The following is a 22,756-nucleotide window of genomic DNA, read 5'->3' on the forward strand; positions in this document are numbered from 1 at the left end:
GGCGAAGATCCTGGGTCCTCCAGCAAGACAACGACCCAAAGCACACAGGCCTGGTTGAAAGGGAAAAAATGGACTGTTTTAAAATGGCCAGCAATGAGTCCTGATCTCAATCCAATTGAAAATCTTTGGGTGGAGCTGAAATCTGCCATTGGCGAAAGGAACCCTGCAAATGTACAAGAGCTTGAGCATATTGCAAAAGAAGTGTGGGAGAAAATGCCACCCGAGAAGTGCAAGAAGCTTATAGATGAATATAAGAAACGTTTGGAGGCCGTCATTGCTGCCAAAGGCTGTGCAACCAAATATTAAAGAGGGGTGTCAATATTAGTGCACATGCTGGTTTTCTGTTTTGTCCTTTGGAATTAAAATATTTAAGTTGAAATGGTAATTGTCTTTGTTAAATTACTTTGGACCTGAAATTGAAAGATTCTGCTGATATAAGTTTTGAACATTTCCATTTATTTCTGAAGATATTCACTCAGCTATGCAAATCATGAAGGGGTGCCAATAATGTTAAGCAGGACTGTAATTCACCACAAATGCAGCTGCAAACATGCATTTGGAAAGCTGAAATCAGATCAGGCAAGCTCTTTTATTTTGAAAGGGTTTTATAAGTTTTGCGGTCCACCAATTGAAAGTCATGACCCTCTATGATATTTGCTCTGCTAAACAAGGAATCAAGTTAAATATTGACAAAAGTAAATAGTGTTTGTGTATCTTAGATAAAGTTGTTGGTTAGGCTGTAATAGGCAGTCCTCCCTGAGTAAGATGTGCTTTTGAACAATCCATATTCTTATCATTGTACGGAGTAGCCAGATGACAGTCTTCTGACTGTCATGTGTTCTAGTGGTCAAATGTGATAGATGACTCAGCAGTTTAATGGTGGAGCACTGTTTTACAAAAGCACAGAAAGGTCTTCAAAGCATTTTTGTTAATATCCTGCAAAGCAAACCAACGAAACTGTCTGAAACAAACAAACAGAACAAGACTCATCACTTTTGTTGTTCTTCACACGGAGAAAGGAAAATGTAATTATTTTGTTGTTGTTTAGGTTTCTGAACCTTTGTTTTTGAGCATTCTTGGAAATGTCTCAAGAAGCAGGGCACCCAGTCATCACCTGATACACAGTTTAATCACAAAGAGGATCATTTGTTGGTTATTGATGAGTCACAGCACCATGTGAGCCTATTTGCTCCAAGCGTATCCATATTTTTGGTGTCTTTAAGAGTTCTCCCTCAGCTACTCTAAAAACTACAATTCCTTGTAGTTTGTTGTGACGATCATTTTTTTTCTGTTGTCTCTGCAGGTGCTGGGTCGGTGCTTTGTCACGGTGATGCAGGTCCATTTCCAGTTTCTGTCACAGGCTTTGCAGAAGGTCCAGCCTGTGGCTCAGTCCTGCCTGGCGGAGGCTCTCGCCCAGGCTCAAGAGCGCTGCGCTAGCGCCCGCTCCCAAAGCTCTGACCTCGGGCTCCTAACGGAACTAGAAGAAGCCTCTCGCTCATGGAAAGGTGCAGCTCAGGTATGCAGCTGTATAACCCCAGGCCTTTTCCAGGCCCGGGACTTGGAAACACGGGCCCTGTCAGCGGGATGTGAAAAAACAACTTGTTAAACATTCCTGAGAAATGCAAGCTGTATGATTTCCAGCCACAATTTCCTCTTTCCTCTTTGCTAAGCCGTAGCTCATCTGTAAACCTGTGTTGCTATGACTGCACCCCCTCCAATTCAACCCATATAAAGGACCTTACTAATCCTCAGGCTAATCAGTCTCTGGCAGCCTTTTGAGCGCTGTTGTATACAGAGACGCAAAGAGGAGAGTAGTGGGTTGATTGATCTGCTAAAACCTGGCATGTAAAGTGTTTGCCCTAGAGGAAATTGGGCCTGCATGTAGGATGGAGTATATTTCAGAGGCTACACCCCTCATTTAGTTTTTTTTTTCTAATTACCCTAAAAGAACTGACACAATTTTTGAGGTCATTTAAGGTAAAAATTAAGTTACCTAGTACTTGTCCATGCAAACAAAGAATAACGAAGTGCAAACTCTAATTTAGCAGTTCGTGTATTACTTGCGAGGTTTTTCTTGTAGTGTTTTTTTTGCCGCTCCATCTCAGAACTCTGCTGTGTGCTCTTGTGTCTTCAGGCCACAGCAAGGCTGAGAGAGAGGGGCCGGGACGGCTGCCTGGCAGGCATCCAGGTTCAGCAGCTCTTTTGCTCCAACAACACCACCATCCCCGAACACCAGCTGAAGGAGCTCAACATGAAAATTGACAGTGCATTACAGGTACAGTTTCAATGGATTGATCAAGCCTGGTTACAACTGGGAAGCTACTGAAGATGTAGAAAGACCCTTGACATAATTGGTTGTTAATAGAGTAAGATCAAAGATGTAATGTTCTAACATTGCTGCTCATGTTTCCTCTCAATCCAGGCCTATAGAGCAGCACTAGAAAGCCTGGGCCACAGGGAGTATGCACTGAAGGCGGGTTTTCACCACAACCCCAAAACTGTGGAAGAAGCCTTACAGGTGGGTTCATCCATACTACTTGACAACTTAAAAAAACTTGCAAGATTAGGAAACGAAAGTGGAAACAAATGTCACCACAGCAGGTTAATAAATGCTTCTTTGTAGGTAATTATCCCAGTGGTCTGTCATTGATGTGTTCGGACTGTTGTTGTGTGTGAACAGGGCTGTTGTAGTGATGTTGAGGCTCAGCAAGCGGGCAGGATGCAGACCACCTCCCAACCCATCCAGTGCGAGCTTCCCACCATCCCTGTGCAGATCGGCTCACACTTCCTCAAAGGAGTGTCCTTTAACGAGTCAGCAGCTGAAAACCTCAAACTGAAAACGGTATATATTCTGTATCAAAACAGTTTTTTGTTTAATTGTGAGTTTGTTGCCAAAGGTATAATTTTGTAACCTCTGCTACTAATGTTAAATAATAAAAGCTTTAGTTGTTTTTGTTTACTCATTTCTGTAGTTGAACATTAATAAACACAGAGCAGGCTGATTGGTTGATGCCCCTCCATGTTTTATCTGCAGCACACGATGCTGCAGCTCATTAAGGAGGTGCTGGGTCAGAACGGAATGGCCCCCAGGGACGACTCTCCAGTCACTGAGGTCCTCAATCAGGTCTGCCCATCCAGTTGGAGAGGAGCCTGCAAGACAGCTGTCCAGCTGCTGTTTGCCCAGGCTGGTCTGGTAAGTGGAAATGTTCAATTGGAAGGTTAGTGTGGTTTCCAGTGGTCGAGAAGTGACAGATGGAGTAAAGTAACATATATTATAAAATATCTTTTAAAAGATGTTTACATCCTGAGAACCAAACAGCTCAAGGTGCGTTTTATTTGGTCTAGTTAAGTCTCAGTTTTAGTGCATGTCCTATTTTATTCACACCTGATACTGAATAGTGTGTTTCAGGGATTGGCTTCTTGCATTCCATTCTCATTTAGATTTATAACGCAGAGGAGCAGATCTTTTTCATGGCTTATTGGTGTAAACAAACACCAATGGAATCAGAAAAGGGGAAAAAAAACATTCCTGTAGCATCTGAGTGAAGGATAGTCTTGCCTGAACGTGTCTGCAAACAGCCCCCCACCCCCACCCCCCACCCCCCCACTGTTTAAAGGGAGAGTCACAGTGAGGGAGGGTCCACGGCAGGAGTCTCTTTAGAGTAACACCAGTGTGTTTATACAGTTTTTTTTTTCTTTTGTGTGGTCTCCCTGTTTTGTATATTAAAACCAAGTGTTCTTATCCAGCACAATGTTAACTGTAAAACAAGCCTTGAATGATGAATGGGCGCTTTGCATTAGCTCCTTATCTGAACCTATCACCACTCAGCTCAAAATAGATCACACACACACACACACATAATAAATTCCCCATTCTTTAAAAAAAAAAAAACGTGTTTACTCATACACACAATGTCATGCAGGGCAGTAAAACTCCTCACATGGTCATTTCAGTATCTATGTTTATTGAAGTATTAATTACCATCAATTCCCTTCATACCCTCACCTCACAAAACAGGATTTTTAGTCACAATTTAATAATTTGACAATTATATGTATATTAAAAAAATCATGTAAGTGTCAAATAGGATATGATAGACAAGGTCGGTCATATTTGGCCACAATCTTGTTTGATATACTTACTTTGATGTACTTATTTGATATAACTCTTCCAAAAAAATCCAATACTATTTCCTCCATTCTTTTATAAGTGTTAAGAAACACTGACAGTGTGTTGGTGATTGTTTATGATCATTCTACTTTCTAGATTTAGAGTGCAATGAGGTCGTTGTTTTTATTACTGCTGTACATTCTCACGCCCCCATCCCAGCCCTGGAGGTAATTTTGGTCAGGATAATTTTTTATATGGCTTACTGACAGTTTGTCTATTTGTCTTTCTTGAAAATAAAAAAGGAAAGAAAATCTAACTTGGGGTTTTTGAGGATACACCTGTTCTTATTATAACAATAGTCATTTCCTGCAATCCAGGAAATGGACTCCTCCCTTTTTCCCTCCCTTTCTGTGACCAAACTCATATGGGTAGCCAAGGTCACATCCAAAAAACCTGTGAATAGATTTGCTCTCAGCAAGTAGGAAGGTTCACGGGTTTGTCACTAGCTGATTGAAAGCATTCAGCTTCCTCACCTTGACTTGCCTCTTGCTGCTGAGTGGCAAATTAATGCCAGACATCAGCTGCAAGTGTTTGACCTCTGTCTAGTTTCTTACACTCTGTAGATTTTAAAACTTTCTGCATAAATAAAGACATCGACTGTGTATGCCAATTATTAGTTTTGTTGCTGTAATTTGAAATCATAGGTATTGTATGCAAATACTGTTCTTTTTTTAACATAAGCAGAATGCACAAAAATAAAGGAACAAAAAGAAAGGTCTTCTGTCAGGAGATGCTCACCAAGTTGTGTTTGTGTCTCAACAGGTGGTTGTTGATACAGCTCAGATTGAAAACAAGGAGGCCTATGCTCCTCAGATCACTCTGGAGGGATCCAAGGTGGTGGTCCAGGTTCCCTCAACATGGTGAGACCATCAAGATGTTTTCCAAGAGGAGCTTAAACGTTCTTGTCTTCTAATCTAATAAACAACAGCTTAAAAGTAATTTTGATTGGTGACCAGAGTAAACCGAAGGTGTCGTATACACAACTCACTGAAAAGGACTAAAGCATTTCTATGTTATTTCTACACTATTGTGGGTGGGTGGGGGGGTGATTTGTCTGTGTCCAAATGAGATGTGTTAAAGAATATAACATATTGGTGATTCTTTTTTTTTACACACCAGCACTTTTTTGTGACATTGTGTTGAAAAGGTTCCAGTTCATGGTTTTTCTTGTTGTTGTTCAGGTGTTTGAAGGAGGACCCAGCCACGATGTCCCTGCTGCAGCGAAGCCTGGACCCAGAGAAGACTCTTGGACTAGTAGATGTGCTGTACACAGCTGTGTTTGACATCAACAGGTGGAAGGAGAGAAAGTAAGTGGGATTAGAAGTAAATATAAATAACTACTCCATTTTCCAACAAAACAAGAGTTGAGGTGTTTTGTAATTTCAAGTGTTGTGTGAGGAAAAAACTTAATTTTATTTTAGTGATCAAACTGATGTCTTTTCTCTTCACCAAAGGGAGCAGGCCTTGCCCACTATTCAGATCCAGCTGCAGCGAGAGAGCCCGGATTACGGCAGCCAGATAGACTTACCCACTGGCACCAGCTCCAAGACCTCCAGTGGATTACCAAAAACAATATCTAAACTGACTTCCAAGTTTGCCAAGAAGGTCTCATCCAACTCTAATAGTGGAGGCAGCTACTCCATCCCCAGTACCCCATCTCGCAGCATGCTGACAAGTAGTAGCTCTGAGGATAAAGCCAAAAGCCTGGGCCACAGTGACGGGAGGCTACAGAGCATTCTACAGATGGGCAGTATGTCCTGCAACCCTGACTCTAGCCAGCAAATCCAGCTGGCTAATGGCTCAGTGTCTGAAGACCAGGGCATGAACCTGCCCACTGACCAAGAGATGCAAGATGTCATTGACTTTCTCTCAGGATTCAACATGGGCAAATCCCAGCAGGCCTCACCCCTGGTCAAGAGGAGGAACTCTGTGGCCTCTGCCAACCCTGCTGAACTGAAGCCCCCGAGTGGTCCTCCACCAACCTCCCAGTCTATCTCTCACAGTGCCCTCCAGCCCCCATCTCAGCCACAACCTCAGCCCCCTCCATCGGTGCAGAAGCAGCAGCCCCCGCCTCAAACACAACCACCACCTCCGCAGCAGCAGCAACAGGCCCCTCCTCCTTCTCAGCAGTCCTCCCCGCAGGCCCTGCCGTACTACCAGCACCTCTTGCAGCCCATCACTCAGCAGCAGGCGCCTCCTCCTCAGCTTCCTCCCCAGCAGACCCCACCGCAGGTCCTACCACAGCAGAGAGTGGCCAGCAAGTGGCTTGGCACTTCAGGGCAGCAGCCCCCGCCACAAGCCCCCCCTGCAGGGCTGTCACCTCTAGGCCCCATTGGACAGTGGGGATCCCCGGGGCTGCCGGACCTCAGCTCGGACCTGTACAGTCTGGGCCTGGTCAGCACCTACATGGACAGTGTCATCTCAGACATGCTGGGCCAGAAGCCACAGGGCCCTCGCAACAATACCTGGCCCAACAGGGACCAGAGCGAGGGGGTGTTTGGAGTCCTGGGAGACACACTGTCTTTTGACCCAGCAGGTGGGTGCACCCTCTGATACGTGGCAACAACAATCCATCTGTATCATAATTGCTGAAATCAGCAACCAGCCACACATGTGCATCTCTTACATCTTCTGGATGTCAAGAGTCAATTTTCTTTAGTGTAATTTTAGTATGTAGCTGTTTCCAGTCTGCTCCCGATAATCAGATTTTATTGTGTATTTTTATTAATTGGGATTTAAAGTCATATGGTAACACAAAAGTTATATACAGAAAAACACATGTTGGGGTATTAAAGTTGGCTTGGAATTTGTAAAAAAAAAGACTGCCTGTCAGCACATCTGTTTATATTTGGTTATACATATACACAGACTGACCCGAGGCTGGCGTCAGACCTGAAGATGGCACGTGTGGCACAAATAGAAAATGAACAATATCATATTATTCAAGTGGTACGTTCGGAGACTAACGTTCAGATTTGTTGTTGCTCTGAGTTCTTAACGCAACGGCAAAATCCAGCTGAAAGCATCGAAATGTTTGCAGTGGGTGCTTTGCTGACCCATAAAAAAGTTCCTCATCTAAATCGAAATCTTTCTTGGCTCATAAAAGAAAATTAGTTTGCAGAGATCATAATAAGTGAACACTGAGGGGTTTGCTAGACAGGAGCAAATCATACACAAACGGCAAGATCATTACGTAAACAAAAGCACTATAATACCATATGGTAATTATGTTTGGTTGCTAGGCAATGGATAATGGAGTGAAGTTATTAGTTGAGTGTAATCGTGTGTATTTATGTACCATCTTGTACCCACTGAGACAGCTTAAGACCTTGATCCAATTATTCTAAAAAGTGTAAGATAGGATAAGCAGCTGTTTTCTCCAGCACGCCGCCGCAGTTGCAAGTTGAAAATAAAATGCTGAATTTAGCTTCTGTCAGTTTCTATTTTTACAGTGCAGCGGACTCATTTTTTTTTTTTTTTTTTTTGATGGCAGTCGAGGCCCATTGTGCAGAGTTGACTTACGGCTATTGTGATTTTTCTGCTACGGTAGACAGTCTGGCTAAATGGATTGAGCTCCTGGGAGCGAAAGAGAAAAGCTGAGGGTGTCAGAAACTCACAGTCGTGTTTATTCACTCTCTCCACGCACAGTTGGCTCTGACCCGGAGTTTGCACGTTACGTTGCCGGCGTCAGTCAAGCCATGCAGCAGAAACGGCAGGTGCAGCACATCCGTCGCCCCAGCAACACGCGCAGCAACTGGCCAATGCCTGATGAGCAGCACAGGACCTGGCCCCACCCAGAGTATTATAGTGAGGGGTATGTATCCTTATAGCCCATCTGCCTAATCACTGATTAACTCACTGATAGAAAACAAACTGGATTTTTCTCAGATGAACAGCATTAGAACAGTGTCATTGTTTATTCAGCTATAGGAAATTTAGCAAAATGCAGTGTACTGTGTAGTTAACACATAATGTGCAATAATCTGTTATGTTCCATTTAGATAAGTGTCTGATGTCACCGTATTTTAAGGCTCTCTTTTGCCAGACTACAGATAATATCTCTAGCAGCAATTACACGGTTTTCAAGCCAACACATGCTCGTAGCCACGGGCTTGAAACTAAAAGCCAAAAACTTTTTTTCCCCATTTCACTTGTGAGGCTGTTCGCCTTGGAATAAGTTCTTACATCGCACCTATAATATATCAACCAGCTTGCTCATTTAACAATGTAAAAGCTGAAGTTAAAGTGAGTTGGCAAAGTCCGGATGCCAGGTAAGCTGAAGAGTGGCAGATACAACATGTAATGGAGCCTGAACAGCAACGGTGAATAGTTTTTTTTTTTTCTTTTTGTGGAAATCATGCCAACAAAGCAAACAGAGACTTGACAGAGAGGAATTTAGTGATAAAGGGAGAGCCAACAAAGTGACACTGAAGATGCTATTTGCCCTGGCAAGTTTTTGCCTGCCCGCTTTTGGGACAAATATGAAAATTTACCAAATGTGTGTAACCTGAAGTACTTGACAGAAAGCTCTTTCTTCATCATGAATGAAGTCCTAAGCAAATTATGCCTCTGTTCTGATCTGTTTAAAAACAAAACATTATTATTGTTAGCAGCTGTGTAGTCGCACTGACGCAGGGTTACTTAAAACAAATAGTTTCCAAACGTGTTTGGCTGTGTTTTAATTAGTCTTTGTGGCTGATACTGTGATCAGAAATGTGGATTTAAAGTGTGAGAAACCATCCCGCTTACAGGTTAGTCCAGGTAAGCGAGCATCACAACCATGACCTCACTTCTAAAGTTGTAAAGATTATAAGATTATTTAAAAGTAATATAACACTTAGACACTTCAGTACAGCTTTTACTTGGAAATGGAAGATCCTGTATCTGTATACTAGACAAAAAATATGTTACTATCCTGGGAAATTGTTTTTGTTTTATTTATGTTTTGGATCATCAAATACATTTGGCCCTGTTGCAAACAAAAACACCTTTTTTTTTTTTTTAAGAGAACATGTTGGAAATACTAACACATCTTATGGTTGCTTTCTCAGCGAGGCCGTAAACAGCAGCTGGTCGGCCAATCAGGGGGATTCAGCCAGCTCTAGTGACGAGACGTCGTCGGCCAACGGCGACAGCCTGTTCTCCATGTTTTCTGGGCCGGACCTTGTAGCAGCGGTTAAACAAAGGAGGTGAGTCCCAGAGTCTTCCACCGACTTGAATTTGTCTCGTCCAGTTCTTGCCGTGCAGCTTTTTTACGGCTCAGCACTGGTAATTACTTAAAGCAAGCACTTAGTTTTTAATATCGTCCTCACTCAGCACACAGACACAGCCTCTTCTTAGGTTTGAGAAATATTACATAAAATGTTTCTGAAGCTCAGCGGAGCCTTGTTGTTTAACTCATCTGAGCAAGAAGCTCGACTTGAGTTTGACTTTGATTGTTGCTTTGCACATGAGCTCTGAAGACGTGTAATGACACTTTCTTTCCTCAGAAAACACAGCTGTGTAGAGCCAGAGGTGTGCACCCTACCTTCACCGCCACTACACCACATTGGTGATGATAACCAGGTAAAGTATGAGCACCACCGGCGCAGTGAAACATCATCATCTTACTTCATGTTAACATTTGATGTGTCACTTTGCTTTAAAGGACAGCAAAACTAAAACTTGGCCCCCGAAAGCACCGTGGCAGCACAGCACTCAGACAAACACCATGCCCAATCCCAGCTCTTCCTTGTACCAGATGAACATGCCTCCTTCCTCCCAGTGGAGCGACTCCATGCAGATGCTGCAGTCTCCTGTGTGGTCCACTGCCAGTGACTGCCCGCCCTCCACTGGGATCTCATCTGGCTTTCCCTTCAGTCAACAACAACAACAACAACAACAACAGCAGCAGCAACAGCAGCAGCAGCAGCAGCAACACAAACCCATGACCAAGGGCTTTAAATCCTTCCCCCTCAAACACGAGCACAGGCCCTCCTACCTTCACCAGTACTGATCTAAGGTGAAGTGCCACTGAGGACCTGCAGCTTTGATAACACGAGCCTCGAAATGGGCCCAACTGCAGCCACCGCAGTCCACATCCACTCAATTGGAAGGTTTCAAAGCCTCAGAGGCAACATATACACACTGGTTTAGCATTTTTGTATCTATATTTTTCCATGTCAGACATCCCCATTTGAAGAAAAACGAGAAAAAAAAGGAAAAAAAAAAAATATTTTGAAGTTTTTCGAACTGCCATGTTTTAACTATGAAAGGTGCATGTGTCATGCTGGCAGCAGTTAGCCCAGTGGTCGTTTCTCTGTCTGTCGAGCTGACGTATTCCTCAGACAAGAGCTGGAGACGTGCTCGGCCGTCACCCACTTGCTTCTGCAGCTGTCCGTGTGTTTGTGTGTGTAGAGGAGAAGGGGATTACGAGCGGGCGAGGACTTGAAATGCTCTCATTTTTGCCCGTAACGAGTATACTGTGTCTACATAGCTGTAACTGCCAAATCTCATGCAAGATGACTAAAGTTGAAATATAAATATGTAGTTCTTTTTATCGAGAGGCTTTGAGCAGGCTCAGCATAAATATAGTAAGCCACTGCATATTTGAGAGAAATACACTACTTTTTCATGACCAGAGTTAGGAACTATAGCTGTAACTATGTGCCATGTTGGTATTGATAGCACTTGCAGATTATTATTTCCAACCAAAGTGGTGTTCAGAGGATGGCTAGTGCTAGGACAAAAAAAATAAAATAAAATAAAAAGAAAGAGGTGTTCTGAGATTGAAACATGAAGTTACACACCCTCCTGGATGAGAGCACCAGGGAACATCTTCATGTCCATCTCTCTAATTAGTGGTCGTTTGCTCCAAATTGACACTAACTCCCATAAACCCCAACTTTTTTTTTGTTTTGTTTTGTTTAATACAATATTTTTTGTGAACGATTATTGACAGTATTAATCTTATTTTTGTATTTTCTTACATATTATACCATAACTGTATGTTAGTATTGTAGACATATTACAAAAAACATATTTTCCACCTCCCAATATGTGAAAAAGCACATTTCTTTTTCTACAAAGTTTAACTACACCATCTACAGAGGTTACCAAATATGCCACGCTAAACACTAAAACATTGTGCGATGAGGGTGTTTTTTCATGAGCCCTTGTTCCTTCGGTTTCTATGGCAAATGGGCTGCATTTAAAAGCCCAGAATGTTATCTTTTTGTGATGTTTGCGGATGCCAATGTTGCCTGTATTTATGAAATGACACCATGTTTTCAGATAACTAACATACTTAACATGTTTACAGAGATTTGTTTGCTGTATATACATATAAATATATATCTTTTTATAGTTATTGTGCTTTGCACAATCAAAATATAGGGTTTGTTGCTTTTTGTCTGTGTTATTTCCCTAACTGTTGCAGCCTTTTTTAAGACATCATTACAGACCTTGGACTGTAACTGTTAGCTTCTCAGCTGTGTAAAAATGGTTTACTAGTGGCTTCTATAAAAGATTGAGAAAATAATAATAATAAAAAAATGAGTTGCCCTGATTTAAAAAAAAAAAAACATGAAGGGGGACTGCTTGGCTTATGTTGCTTTTTGTTCTCTTGAGCTGGCAACTGACTCTTTCCAAGTGTACCAGCAATGCAAAAACAAAAAAAAAAAACAAATAAAAATAACTAGCATTTTGAAACGCAGACTGTGTTGTTCTTATAGACACAATGACTAAAAGCAGATAAATATGCAAATGTGTAAAAAAATAAAGTTTATTTGAAGTACAGGGGGAAAAAAAGCTGATAAAACTCTCCACATGAGAAGTGATGATCCATGTGAAGTGGGAATGTGATAAATAATTTCAAGTCATTTGGGTTGAGCAGAAGTAGTCATGAAGTCCCCTGGTGTCCATTCATGGCAGGAGCTGAAGCGCTGGATAAACACTGGAAACACAAACAGGGTTAATTCAGTTTAATCTCTCAGATCAAATTAAAATGTAACATTCAGGCTCAGGATCCGTGTTTGTCTTTACATGCGAGGAGGACAGGCCGTCGTCAGGACTAGCATCGGCTATGGTTGCCAGATAAACGATGTTGCGGTGGAGGATTTGCTGGTACCTGAAAGGCAGGAAAGACAAACAGTAAGCGGAGTCTGACTTGAAACGAGCCACGGATGAGACGGGGAATAGGGGGGATTCTTGACTCACTGAACGCACTCCACCGCTCGTCCTTTCTGCATGTACTCGGTGATGCATCTGATCAGCTGCTCGTTTTCATCCAGCAACTGGAACAAACAACACGACACCCACGAACTCTGTGATTTTGGCTTTCATAAATCATCTAAAATGACTTTAAAAAGACTAACATGTTCTAACGAAACATTAGCCTAGCGGCTAATTGCTAATCGTGCCTCAACCCCTTTTAGTCGCTTCTTAAACATTCGTTAGAGGCGTCTTACCCTCTGTATCGTTTCCTGATTTATTTTCGCCTTTCCTCGAAGCTTCTTTGGTACGAACACGATCGACATTTTTGCATTATCGGTTGATTTCTCGTGTGTATTTACATCTCAGCACCACGTATTCTGCTTCCGGTCTTTCTTCTTCGTTTGGCAAAATTAAACGGTGGCTATGTTCCTCCTGTTGCTTTAGAGCCATCTTCTGGACAGTTAAGGTGCAGCAACTAATAAATGGAAACAAATTTAGAGCAAAAATCGCAGCTGTTGATAAAATCATGTTTTATTTGTCGTCGGGATTCGTTATATAAAGAATACTACATTAATATCCTGAGTCCCATGTTTTTGTTTGGTGCGCATTTTTTATTTCTCCCCAGCTGCTTGGGATTAGGACCTCACATAAAACTAAACATGTTTTTTCTCCAATTAGTAGTGCAAAAAGTAAAATAAATTAAAAATATAGTGCCCCGAAAGAAGGACAGGTCTAAGATGAACAGGATAGTACCTATATCTGCAGAAACACCAATGTGAAGATGCAAGGTTTTGGGTAAGAAAAACAAACAAAAAAATAAGTGTAACATACCAGTATTTTAATTTGAAGTTTACTTTACTTTTCTAAATTTTGTTTCTTTCCAAAATTTGCATACAAACAATTTATCTTTGGTAAATCTGAAAGAAGCCACAGTAAAACTTTGTTTACATCACTGCAAACAGGGAAGAGAGATTTCTGAAGATAAATATTTGCATTTATTTGTTATTATAAACAATATTGCAATTTTCAAAGGCAGGGAGACATTTTTCCCCTCTTACTTTATATAAAATGCGCTCAAATAAAACCTAATTCTCCTCAACAGTTTATTACTGACAAACTGATCAGCTTCCCATTTCTTTTAAACCATCTGACTTACTGAGTACTTTAATTTACCAATGTTAGGCTCATGCTCGCATCAAAATTAGTTTGACCATTTTGACATGAAACTTAAACAAGTGAACCAAAAAAACAACAGACGTACAAATTGTACAACTCTTTATTTTGCTTTTGTAAAAATTCAATTTAGCTGATATTCAAGAAAAAAAAAACAAGTCCAGTGACTGGAAAAAGTAACAAACATAAGAACAAATGTCAGTTTTTAAATCACTTTGTCTCAAATTTAATCCCTTTTGGTTAAACAAGAGCCAATTTATGGTTCACTGGCCTTTTTATCCAATTAAAACATTTTATTTCAGTTGAACCACAGTTACAAAAAAAAAGAAAGATCTAGCGTTATCTTGTAGTGCTAGCTGTTCTTCTGTCACAATGTAACATTTAGTTAAAGGGAGAAAAGAATCACCACTCTCAAGGCACTCCCTAAACAAACAGATGAAATATGGATCCAAATGAAGAGAAACCCACTTGAAAATACTGGCGCCACATCCAGTTCTTGTCCTTTTGATCGAGAGTCCGTAAAAAAATAAATTCACTCCTGAGAACGTTCACAAAGACGAAAGCAACAAGTGGAGCTACAAACAAGCCGAAGGGTACAAAGTTGTCAGGAATGCAGCTAACATGCTTGAAGACATCATTTGAATCCATTTACAAACAAAACAAAACAAAAAAACTCCCATTTTCAGTGAACAACTCTTACAAAACTGCAAGTGCTTCATTTTGCAGTGGTAAATGCTGACGGTACAAACACAGATTGGAAAAAAGAAAAAAAATATATCACTGAAACACAAGAACAATTCACAGGGATGACTGAAAACGAGAGGGAAGAAGAAAATCTGAGCACTGAAATAACAAGCGTACATATGAATGAATTTATCCTGTCAAAAGACAATCTTTTTGGCAAAACAGCAGAGCATTTTTTTTAGTCAAATATAACTTGTTTGGGTTTAATTTGCTATGAAGTCTAAGATATTACTAAGAAAACTTAACTTTGCGGACAAATCGTGGAAATCCTCTTTTTGTTTTGACAGCTATGTAAACACGTCCGGTCCAAACTAAAAACCTGCGGTCACATCGTTGTAAAGCTGGAGCCGTGGGATTAACCCAGATGGACCGAACGACTCGGCTGCATCGTTTCCGCGCCGGCAGGAGTCCAGGTGCGGAACGAAAGCAGAAACTCATCTGATGCAGGAGGTTTAAGGGTTAAATGTTTGAGCTAACAGTCCTGAATCAGCTCTGGGAAAAAAATGACAAGCTGTATTAGTTGGTAACTGGAAATATTATGAGCTCGATATACGGTACATTCATTCATTGCAGATAAACAGATCAGGTTTGTGATTCTTTCAGATGGCTTCTAGCTCAATTCTTCACTGAAAATGAATGAATGTTGAAGGAAAAAAAAAAATGCAACCAAGCTGGGCAGAAAAGGAACAAAACATGGTGCAGCAGGTGTCAATTAAAACACTGAAAACATAGAAGAAAAAAAAGAATAAAGCTATTGATCACACAGACTGTGATCCACTCACAGTAAAGGGAGCTCGTATGGCTCCTAATATCAAAGACAATTTTAGTAAGAAATGAATCGAATTGATGCAAAAGTACAGAATTACTCCAAAGCTTTGTATTTACATGTGGTCTTCACCATCTGCCAACAATTTAATAAAACTTCTGAGGGGGGAAAAAAAAACAACAAAAAGTCTCGAAGTGGAGCAGAGAGAGCGGGACCGACACGCCCTCTGATGTCAAACAGTCCACCGAGCTGCTGGTGTCAGAAACCAGGTCTTCATTCTTTCTGTCAAATGTTAAGACCACAGAACATTTCTACAGCTGAAATCATTTCATGATGAGTGGCTACAATTGTTTGAGGATCCATCACTGCAGCACTACGCAGCCACCTTGTTATCCTTCTGAAAAAAGAACAAATTAGAAAGTTGAGGCCTAAAAGAGCTCATGAATACTGATTTATGCTGGAATTAAAGCACAGAGCTGGTTGCATTTACCCTGTATTCGAAATCGGAGAAATCCCGGCCTCCTCTGCCGCCTCTATATCCACCCCTGAAACCGGGCGGGCCCCCCCGGGGGGGCCCGAAGGAACCTCTGCTGGATGGTCTGCCCCGGCCTCCGCGGGGCCCCATGAACCCCCGGCCGCGGTAACCTCCTCTTCCTCGAGAGTACCTGAGAGGGATGCCGAACGTTTCCGCGTTCATCCGTCTCTCCTCGGCCCAGGTCGGTCTGCGGTCCCTGACACACAAACACACCATCAGCACCTCGTTTTCCCCATTCTCTTTAAACGCATGACAATACTAAACTACATATAAAAACAAACAATGGAGAAAAGTAGGTTGTAGACAGACAACAGTTCTCAAAAGTACATTTTAAAAATCTCTAAGCGACACTTTAAAGTGAGTTCTACATGCGCTTCTTCAAACAAAGCTTGAGAAAATGTTTGACTTACTTTGGAAATCTGCCGTCACCCATTTTACTGAAAGAGACAAAAACAAGAATCTGTCAGTGTAATTATCCAGCGCAGTCCAAATGTTGATAACATGCAGAGTGTTTCATGGAGACAGTTCTGTTTGGTTTGGTGCTGCGTGATACGTTTTAACTTATAACTTTCTCTTAAAGCGCAGTAAAAAGAGACAAGCAGGCACTGTGTGTGTGTGTGTGTTGATAATTAGGGCCTATATTTACTTCTCAAATGGAGGGAACATTTAACTCAGTGCTGTGCTGAGCACACTTCACCACCTGAGAGGACTTCAGCAGAAAGTAAATAAAATAAGAGCCCAGAGTGGGATGTGTGAGTGTGTGCTGCTGTACCTCATGTCGTCACAGGACAGGTTATCAAAGAAGGACTTGGTCTTGTCGTAGTAACACGTGTTTATCACGGCCTCCTCTTCCTCAGCCGCCCCCTCGTTGGCTGGATGCTCAGGGTCGGCGGTTTCCTCTCCGTTCAGTGCCTTTTCGGGTTTGTCATCTATTTACGGAGCAAGACATTTGACACGTGTTAAAACTGCAGCGGCGGCCTGTGATGTCTGCTTTTCCACAGAGGTCAGTGGATCCAACAGGCAGGTGTCTGCTGGTTTCTTTGCTTCAAGGCAGGAGCAGCGTTTACTGAACAGCTAATAAACACTCGAGACACAGTCATGCAACCAACAGGAAGAAGAAAAAAAAAAATCAAGAGGTACCTTTCAGTTTCAGCTTGTTTTGCAGCTCTTTGTCGATCTCGTCTTTGTGAAACTGGGCATTGGCCGTTTCAAAGTCAAAGTCTTCTTCAAACTTCACGGTGCCGTCTTTACGCATGTTTATTTTGCCTCTGCTGCGGTTTCCTCTTCCACGGCCGCGGCGGGTAGGCTGCATACCAGCTACGGTCAAGAGAAAACTGAAATCTACAATCTGCTGTGCACTTTAATTACAGGACAGGAGTCATTTGGCCTCCTAACGAGAAATATTAACCCAGATTCTCAGCCCATATTGATAAACAAATAGATTTTCTGACAGTAGGTTTTAATGGGAAAAAGTCTGCATGCATCACCTCACAGTTAGCAGTGAAAGAGCACATTTACGTACCAAGATGGCGCCTGTTGGGATCCCGGTTTTCAACAGCACCATGTACATTATCTGCCTGTGACGGCTTCTTAACCTCAGGAGCTGAAAAAAAGACACCCAGACCGTTGTAATAAGTCATTTAAGATAATAATAATTCTACATCTGTCCATTAATCATTTTCACATCTGCTGACAGATGATCTTCTGGGCTCAGGTCCTGTCCTGAGCTTTCTGGGAAAAGAAGATTTACTTTTGATGATATGGTTACAAACACAGAATGATGCTGTAACGTTGTACACCCCTGTACTACAGTGATATTACAGACGTGACAGGTTCCCAATACACAGATTAAAAACAAAATTAGATCCAATATTTTTATTTTATAATGATCTTTAAAGCCCATCATTTTAAGTTGAGCAGTTAAGGAGATATTTTCTGTTTCTCAATAGAGTCTGTTCCTCAGCACAAACAACTAGAGCCAATGTGTGACGTTTTTTGGTTCCAGTATAAATACAAAGCCATCACAAAACAGTCTGAGCTACCTGTCAGTCTTCGAAATACAAAAAATGATTGTCCAGCTGCATGCAGACCAGCGAGTAAAGTCATGTATTCAAATGTATGCCCTACAATCACATCTGTACACTGACAACATTATTAAATATAACATTCTGATCCAGATTTAACGATGCAGGAACTGTTCGGTTTGATCATATTGTTCATCCCTGTTTTGTTTAATCAAACTATTTAATCTGTCATGCTAATAGTCCTCGACTCGCTTGTTGATTCAAACTCTGTTTTGTGCCGTTTAGAGGATCAGCTTCTGTCTCACCACTCTGTAGAAAACAAAGGAACTCTGCTGCTGTCCGACTGAAGTCCATTTGTTTCAAACTTCTTACAGTATAAAGACGTCACCTTTTTTCTGCTCGAGCAGGTCGGGGGGTTTCTGGCTTCCAGTGGAAGTGCTGGTGGGTTTGGGGGCCGTCACCCCAGTCTGACTCCTCTGTCCCACCGGTGCAGATGGGCCTGGGGCAGCGGCCGATGGGGCTGTCTGCTCAGCGGGGGGGCTTTTTGTCAAAGAGTCCAGCTGAGGACTAGTGCATCCTGCAAACAGAGGGCAAAGTCAGGGAGACACTTCATGTGTCTTTCTTAAAACCTGCTGGTGGGATTTCAGAGGCCTGTCAGCTGGTTTTTACGCTGCTTTGGAATACAAATGTTTTTAAAGTGTCATACATTTAAAAAGCTGCAATTTTTGTCATTTAATAGCTGCAAAGCATCTTTTGTTGGAGCTCCTTTACTTGGTAATATTTTTATCCAGTTCAGTTAAAACTAGCTCAAAAAAATAAATTGATAACCATAGCTTTCTGTTCAACCATAGCTGACAAATGTACCTCACCTTTCATGTATCTCCCCTGGTTTTGGAGTAAAAATACTTGAGCTGAAGATTTCAAAATAAAGCTGCTTTTGACTAAAACCTCACCTAAACCTACAGGAGCTCCCGAGCTTTGCCCACGAGCCCAAACAGACAAGTTTTTTTGAGAGTGCCTGGACATATCTTTAGAAAGTCCTGTTGGATTTCTGCTCTATTTATATCAAACGTAAATAAGGACTGGGAAACAGACTGCGCTTCTGTCAACTGCAGAACCCTTGGCAAAAAAAAAAAACCCCAACATGAAACTGACATCAATTTTTATTTTAAGATATTTAAATCTCTTTAACCCAGTCCCAGTAAAATTTAGAACGATTCAAATCGGTACAAAGTGTGTTAGTTTGCAACGAAAGGCTAGGTGTGCATATTTATTTACATTTACAAAATGTTTAGGAAACAAAACATAAATGCTAAAATCACTAAAGCTCAACCAACACCAAAAGGTTTAAGTGCCAGCTTGGGGTAATTTTAATGTCTTGAAACAGACCTGATGCACATCAGAGCAGGAAGAAAAAGATTTCTGCAAATCATGAAAGATTAAAACGACTTGACTTGTTAACCATTTCTGACCTCTGTCAGGACTCGGTAAACCGGTGTGACTGACCAGTGTGTTCAAATATTAAAGCCCAAATATCCTCTGAAATTAAAGCGGTTCTTGAAAAAGAGCTCTCTGTTTGATCTCATCACACTTATCATTAGGATAACCACTTTTGTTACTAAATCAGTGTCTCCCAGTGCCGTTTCTCCAGCATGTTTTAGACTGTTCCCCGCATCGGCAGACCTGATTAAAAGTGCTGAGTCATCCACAGGCTTCTGCTGAAGTTGATAACAAGCTGTTGAGGTAATTCAGTCCTCTAAATTAGATGTGCTGGAGAAGGGAAACACCTTAAACACGCAGAATAACATGCTTCAGGGGTCACGGTTGGAAAACACTGATCTAATTTACAACGGCACACAGAGCAGCCTGTACCGCCACCCGGTGGTATTTTTTGCCTTGAAACCCTACTGGTGATGAGCAATACATTCCTTTTATACACAGAGACGTAATCAATTTTTTTTTAGAGAAACACATATCCTGATGAGTCTTTATAAAAACAATTTCCACTGAGTTTTAAAAAGATCAGAAAGCTTCACCAGAACTTTTAGTCTAAGTGTTTCATAAAGTCATGTATTATTCTGTAAGTGTAATCAGATGGAAGTGTTGAGTAAAATACTGAAATTGTAATACCCAGATGTGCTTCATTTATATAAGAAAAAAATAAAGCTTTTTATAAAGTTCGTTACATTTCAGTTTAAATGTTAGCTTTGGCTTTTAAAACCCCCTGTGAACAATTTCCTGTCTTCTTTTTTTGAAACACTGACTTATGTAGCTGGAAACAAAAGTCCAAACATTTCTCACGGTGTTCTTTTATTTTCCTTCTCACTGTACGAACTCACTTATTTTGAACTGGAACTCCTCCTTAGCTCCAGGGGGTCCAAACTGCTGTGCTCCAATGGGCCCGACACCAAACTGACTGTAGGCTGGAACAGGAGGCCTGCTGAACGCCGGGTAGGACCCAGGAGACTGGAATGATGGCGCAGATGCAGCATTTGAAGATCCAATTGAGGACTGCAAAGACAAATATAAAGCCGGTTATAAACTTAAATATATATTTTAAAAGCTTATTAGAGTTTTTAAACACAGCTGCATAAAAAAAACACAAGTTGCAACACTGTCACAGCTACAGATTTGATGCTAGACATGACTAATTTATAACTCATTTAAAAATTAAAGGCCCAGCATTCATTGAAAGAACGAAAGAACACATATCACCCACTACCTTTCACGCCAGAGTTATAGACCAAGTTCCTCGTATCCTGAGAAATGTTGACGTTATAGCCATTTTGGACAAACCTTGAACATAACGGAATGTGTGATATTGTGAGATTTCACAGAGTAAGTGTTGTGAATGACTCTCAGGGTCAACTACTTCAAATGTTAGCTCAATATCTGTAAAACTGACTGCAGAGGTTACATCCATTGATTGCTTCCTGCAAGTTTCCTTCAAATCTCTCCAGCAGTTCATGAGGTATTTTGGTAACGTTCACGGCAAATGTCCCTTTCTTTGCCATGATATAAACTACAACTGGCGGCATAAACTACTTCAATGGATGCTTGTCTAACTTATACTAAAGTGAGTGGGCTTCATGGTTCTGAAGCTATAATTAATGTAATGGGAAACACCTGCGTCAACGCAACTCCATGTAAAATACTTTATGAACTTGTGCGTGTAAGCAAAGTATTGTTTCCTTGACTTAAACTTTCTAAAAACTGCTTTGCAGCATACAAAGGAAATGTGACAAACTACTTGAACACTTTTAGCACATAACTGAGCTTACCTGAACTATGGCAGGGTCCTGAGGCAGAGTGCTGGGGGCTTTGGGAGGCTCACAGACCGTCAGGTCTTTTATATCACTGCCTCTGAAGATGATGTACTCGAACACTTCTTCCCGAGGTGGAATAGGCCTGTCTGTGGGACGGTCTTCGGTGCCAAAAGAGCGAACTGTTTGAACAAAAACCAAATAAACAGTTTACAAATTGCATTTCACTTTTTTTTTTTAATGAACGTGCTCTAAAAGACAACACGATGAAGAGTTACCACATGATACCTTTTTAATTGAGTTCTTGAACCAGTGTGGCCACTGTTCAAGTCTGTAGCTCAAACCTTAAGTACCCTAATTAGAAGTACGCTAGTTGGAGGGCTGAATTAGCTTCACACAAGTTTCAAAATCGACATTAAAATCTCACTTAGGTGGACAAAAACTGCAAGTGTAGCTTTACTGAAATATGCATTACAGCATCAACGCGTGGGCTTTTTGTTTTGTGTCTTTATGTACCCGAGATTTAAGACTAGGGCAAAAACAAAGTAAACAAAGGACACTGAGCAACACCATTAGCCTTCAGACGGCTAACGAAAAGCTAACTAACTCGGCTAACTGCGCTAAAAACCATTTCGCATAACTACAATAAAAGGGCTATATTAAAACGTTTTTTTGTGGTTGAAATCGAATTATATGTTACTAAACTTACCTTTAGCAAGAGCTACAGTCGAGTTCTCCGTGTCAATGGTGTACAAAATTCCTTCATAGCGGATCTCGGCCTTGGAGATGAGGCTAATCTTGCTGCCGATGTACGGCGTCCCTCCTCCGCTCATGTTTACCCGCTAAATTTACAAACGCTAACGACTTCTGCGGAAAATATTTACCGTCAAACGAGGGGCGAGATGTTTAAATTTCACAAGTTTTGGTTTAAGGCTACATAACAAATAGGTGAGCTACTCCCTGAACCACATTCGCCCGTTCCGTGATTCTTAACACGACATGGCCGATTTCATTTTCCTCTCCCCGCCGCTGAGGATGCTGGGATTGTAGTTTATTCCTCCAAACCAGCTTTTTCCTCGCTTTGCTTTTTATGAAGTCAGCCACACAAAACTTAATTTTATGGGATTTTTGTGTCTGTATTTTTTTTGTTGTTCAAATGCAGCATGAAAGGCGGAAATTAAATCATTCAATTTTTGAATATTAATTATTAATACTAATTCTGAGTGGCCCTAAATATAAATATTTCTGAAAGCAGATAAAAAAACTCTCTTTTACTTTCATTGTATGTGTGTGCGTCTGTATTTTGTACTAGCTCTTGATTTAGCTTTTTTTCTAAAAGTATATAGCATATTTGCATGTGTTTGTGTACATATTCACAAATTATTATCGTTATTTCACTCCTTTTTTAACTTTTATCATGCATACATGTTTTCCCACTGTTTTCCATCTTTGATGAAAAGTCTTGCCTTCTACATAAAATTAAATTTATAAATAAGCTTTTATTTTAACTATCACATGATGGTTTGGAGAATAATTTCACCCAAAATTCAAATTTTGGCTCTTCTTTTCAGTTTCTGTTGACCATCTAGAACAAGTTGTGTGTCTATACTGGAAGAAAGAAATCAGTGAACCAAGGTGTATAAATACAGCACAGAAGGATGAGGAGCAACTTCGCTAAAACCACAGTATAATCCAAAATTATGTTGACTCTATCAGATTAACAAAATGCAATTTTGCTGAAGATCTATATTTAATGCCAGCTATTTTTAGTGCCTTTAACCTTAAAAGTCTCTGACTAAATGATGTAAGGGTTAGTTACTCATTTGTGAAAACAATACACTTATTTTTCTGCAGTAATGTCTCACTGCTTTTTTTTTAACCAGTTTT

The 22,756-nt window shown here is 41.0% G+C and overlaps 3 protein-coding genes across 3 annotated transcripts in view; 1 reads left to right on the forward strand and 2 right to left on the reverse strand.

Annotated features, from left to right (window-relative positions):
- Positions 1-11,759, forward strand: part of garre1 (granule associated Rac and RHOG effector 1) — a 32,390-nt gene extending 20,631 nt beyond the window's left edge. Inside the window, exons 3-14 of the mRNA XM_017428695.3 lie at positions 1,304-1,516; positions 2,135-2,275; positions 2,423-2,518; positions 2,681-2,842; positions 3,035-3,193; positions 4,934-5,031; positions 5,353-5,478; positions 5,626-6,707; positions 7,820-7,985; positions 9,223-9,360; positions 9,661-9,736; positions 9,819-11,759. Of these exons, the coding sequence (XP_017284184.1) occupies positions 1,304-1,516; positions 2,135-2,275; positions 2,423-2,518; positions 2,681-2,842; positions 3,035-3,193; positions 4,934-5,031; positions 5,353-5,478; positions 5,626-6,707; positions 7,820-7,985; positions 9,223-9,360; positions 9,661-9,736; positions 9,819-10,166 (2,805 nt within the window). The 3' untranslated portion in view covers positions 10,167-11,759. The remainder of the gene's footprint in view (positions 1-1,303; positions 1,517-2,134; positions 2,276-2,422; positions 2,519-2,680; positions 2,843-3,034; positions 3,194-4,933; positions 5,032-5,352; positions 5,479-5,625; positions 6,708-7,819; positions 7,986-9,222; positions 9,361-9,660; positions 9,737-9,818) is intronic.
- ss18l2 (ss18, like 2) lies at positions 11,326-12,796 on the reverse strand. Its single transcript, XM_017428696.3, has 4 exons — positions 12,619-12,796; positions 12,368-12,444; positions 12,194-12,278; positions 11,326-12,104 (listed from the first exon to the last, which is right to left on the reverse strand). The coding sequence occupies exons 1-4, from the start codon at positions 12,685-12,687 to the stop codon at positions 12,051-12,053; spliced, it is 285 nt and encodes a 94-aa protein (XP_017284185.1). The 5' UTR covers positions 12,688-12,796; the 3' UTR covers positions 11,326-12,050.
- Positions 12,797-13,622: 826 nt separating this feature from the next.
- lsm14ab (LSM14A mRNA processing body assembly factor b) lies at positions 13,623-21,911 on the reverse strand. The gene is made up of 10 exons (XM_017428716.3): positions 21,579-21,911; positions 20,888-21,051; positions 19,946-20,117; positions 17,995-18,183; positions 17,105-17,185; positions 16,723-16,899; positions 16,355-16,511; positions 15,993-16,019; positions 15,538-15,778; positions 13,623-15,444 (listed from the first exon to the last, which is right to left on the reverse strand). Exons 1-10 carry the CDS (start codon positions 21,700-21,702, stop codon positions 15,421-15,423), a joined length of 1,356 nt encoding a protein of 451 aa, XP_017284205.1. The 5' UTR covers positions 21,703-21,911; the 3' UTR covers positions 13,623-15,420.
- Between the last annotated feature and the right edge of the window lie 845 nt (positions 21,912-22,756).

Source organism: Kryptolebias marmoratus, linkage group LG15 (genome assembly GCF_001649575.2).
Source record: "Kryptolebias marmoratus isolate JLee-2015 linkage group LG15, ASM164957v2, whole genome shotgun sequence".
Lineage (NCBI taxonomy): Eukaryota > Metazoa > Chordata > Actinopteri > Cyprinodontiformes > Rivulidae > Kryptolebias > Kryptolebias marmoratus.

Coding starts and splice junctions, on each gene's coding strand:
- lsm14ab (XM_017428716.3), bottom strand. CDS start 21,702: ATGAGCGGAGGAGGGACGCCGTACATCGGCAGCAAGATTAGCCTCATC. Junction 16,512..16,722: donor AAACAAGCTGAAACTGAAAG/GTACCTCTTGAT, acceptor CTCCGTAAATAG/ATGACAAACCCGAAAAGGCA. Junction 16,020..16,354: donor CTGTCCTGTGACGACATGAG/GTACAGCAGCAC, acceptor TGTCTCTTTCAG/TAAAATGGGTGACGGCAGAT.
- ss18l2 (XM_017428696.3), bottom strand. CDS start 12,687: ATGTCGATCGTGTTCGTACCAAAGAAGCTTCGAGGAAAGGCGAAAATA. Junction 12,445..12,618: donor ATCAGGAAACGATACAGAGG/GTAAGACGCCTC, acceptor TGTTTGTTCCAG/TTGCTGGATGAAAACGAGCA. Junction 12,105..12,193: donor ACGGCCTGTCCTCCTCGCAT/GTAAAGACAAAC, acceptor TTGTGTTTCCAG/TGTTTATCCAGCGCTTCAGC.